Source organism: Protopterus annectens, chromosome 8.part0 (genome assembly GCF_019279795.1).
Source record: "Protopterus annectens isolate FY-2018-M chromosome 8.part0, PAN1.0, whole genome shotgun sequence".
NCBI lineage: Eukaryota > Metazoa > Chordata > Ceratodontiformes > Protopteridae > Protopterus > Protopterus annectens.
Window position 1 is genome coordinate 1,293,621,155 of NC_056741.1, and position 2,500 is coordinate 1,293,623,654.

General features: G+C 39.5%; 1 protein-coding gene across 1 annotated transcript in view; it reads left to right on the plus strand.

Moving 5' to 3' along the window:
• The first annotated feature begins 336 nt into the window (after window positions 1–336).
• Window positions 337–2,500, plus strand: part of LOC122808468 (fish-egg lectin-like) — a 14,517-nt gene continuing 12,353 nt past the window's right edge. Inside the window, exon 1 of the mRNA XM_044079428.1 lies at window positions 337–710. Within this exon, the coding sequence (XP_043935363.1) occupies window positions 337–710 (374 nt within the window). The remainder of the gene's footprint in view (window positions 711–2,500) is intronic.

Consider the following 2,500-nt stretch of genomic DNA (forward strand, 5'->3'; position numbering starts at 1 on the left):
AATTGTATATATACTTGGTTTAAAAACACCTGGGTGCAAATTATTGCAGTGGTATTACAGTTTCTGCAACAAAGACAGAGCTTAAAACTATACTGTTCTGAGCATTCACTTTTATATCTCAGTTTGATGTCTGCTCTTGTTAAGGTCTTTGAATGGAACAGGACAGTGAGTGAAATCAGCCAAATAACACCATGCAGATCAACACTTCATGCTTGCATGGGAATGAGAACAACATCCTTGAAAATGGACCATTTTAAGAGGTCCAGCTTACATACTCTGTATCATTGATGGCCTTAACTAATAGTGATACAATTTTTTATTTGCTACGAGGGTGTGATGATTTTGTTTTTATTCTTTGCCTTTGTCTTAGGTTTCTTGAATCAGATTGATGCAGGTGGACCACAGTTTGTGTCTGGGACCAACAAGAGCGATGATGTTGTTTGCTTAAATAGGAATGCAGCAATACCTGCGAAAGAGGGTTCGGCACTCCCCTGGATCAACATCCCAGGGAAGCTCAAGTATTATTCCTGTGGGACAAAGAGTTGCTGGGGAGTTAACTCAGATGATGACATCTACTTTAGGACTGATGTTGTTACTGATTCCTGTGTGGGCACGCAATGGCAACAAATCACTGGCAAACTCTCCATGATTGAAGTATCAACAGAGGATTCAGTGTATGGTGTGAACAGTGCTGGAGAACTTTACAAGCGGTAAAATTTAAGATATTCACAGAAAATACTGAGCTGAATGGGAACAACTGTTAAAAAAAAATATAAATATATTTATATATGTGTGTGTGTGTGTATGCATATATATATATATATATATATATATATATATTTATATATATATATATATATATATATATATATATATATATATATATATATATATATATATATATATATATATATATATATATATATATATCTTTATATGGTCAAACTATTTCTTTGTATTGTGGTCATCAATGACCCAGTGTGAAAAAGAGACTGAGTACTAGGACTTCATAATGATTATAAACCTTGAAGGTGGCCTACTTTGGGTGGAGGATAAAAATTAGAATTACAGCACTGTTATTACTGGTATAGTCCTAGATTAAGAACAAAAAATCCTGTGATGCCACACCTATGAAGGAGGGTGAAACTACATTATAAATATATAGTGTAAATAGAAAATAGGGTCTTCATCAGAAATTACATGAAGGGTTTGTTTGTCTTTTCGGCTTTTCCCGGTTAGGGGTCGCCACAGCAGAACTCTGGTCTGCTAATGATTGGCAGTTGATTTTTATGGTGCCGAGTTGCCAGCCCAACGCCCAACCTTCAGCGAAGGCACACCCATTTACGCATGTCTTTCAGAGGCAACTCGACCGTGGGGAGGACATGCAGACTTCACACAAAAGGCACTCCAGTCGAGAATTGAACAGGAGAACCTCTTGCTGTGAGGCAACAATGCCACCACTGTACCACCGCTGCTTCAATATCAGAAATTACCTGAAAGGTAAGATAAAAAATTGTGAATGAAATAAAAACTAGTTTAAAACAATGCAAGAAAATGAAGACATAAAACGGCATACCTAGGAATGTATTGTGGGAGTTGCTAAAACAGTGCAGGGCTTTATAACTATTGCTAGTTGCCATGTGGTCTCTGCATTTGAGGAGCAAGAATTGTGCCACATTCACAGATTTAAGTCCAGCACATTCAGGGTAGGTGTGTGTCTAGACTCCTCTGTTTGGGAATTTCAGAGACAGGTTATCAAGGAATAGCCATAGTAGTTCAAAGAGAATTGGGGGGGGGGGGCTATATCAGATGAAAGAGTGTAAGCATTTTGGAGTCTTCCTCACAGCAAGAGGGCTGGTCCCTCTCATGCAGGCCTGTGGTCGTGTGGGTTGCCTCCAGATTACTCCTCCTCGCTCCTCCCACTTCCATGCTGCATTGGGTGGATTGGACACTCTAAATTGGCTCTGTGTGTGTGTGTGTGTGTGTGTGTGTGTGTGTGTGTGTGTGTGTGTGTGTGTGTGTGTGTGTGTGTGTGTGTGTGTGTTGTGTGTGTGGAGGTTGGGTGTTGCAACCTGGGTGCCGGGCCTAACTCGGACCCAAAACCACTGCCAATCGATCTGCTGTGGTGACCCTGTCCGGGAAAAGATGAAAAAGGGAGAAAAAAGAGATCCTTGACTGAAAGTGGATGCAGTCAGGAAATTGACCACTGCATCACTCACAGAAAAATTTGGAGGGAAACAGAGGCCATAAAGAATCTGCAAGGATGGTAGCTTAGTTAAGAACCAAGGTGGACAATCTTTACAGCACAAAAAAGTGAAATGTGCTCTCAGAAAGGGAAATGTATTAGAAAATGGGATATATAAGGGGTAACATACATCATATTAAAACCACACACCGTGGGTGGATAACTCTTCTTTTCCCATCCTAATGTATATGATAATAATATTCTATACCCGAATACAAATTAGTATGTCCACACATAAAAAGGAGTTATTACATG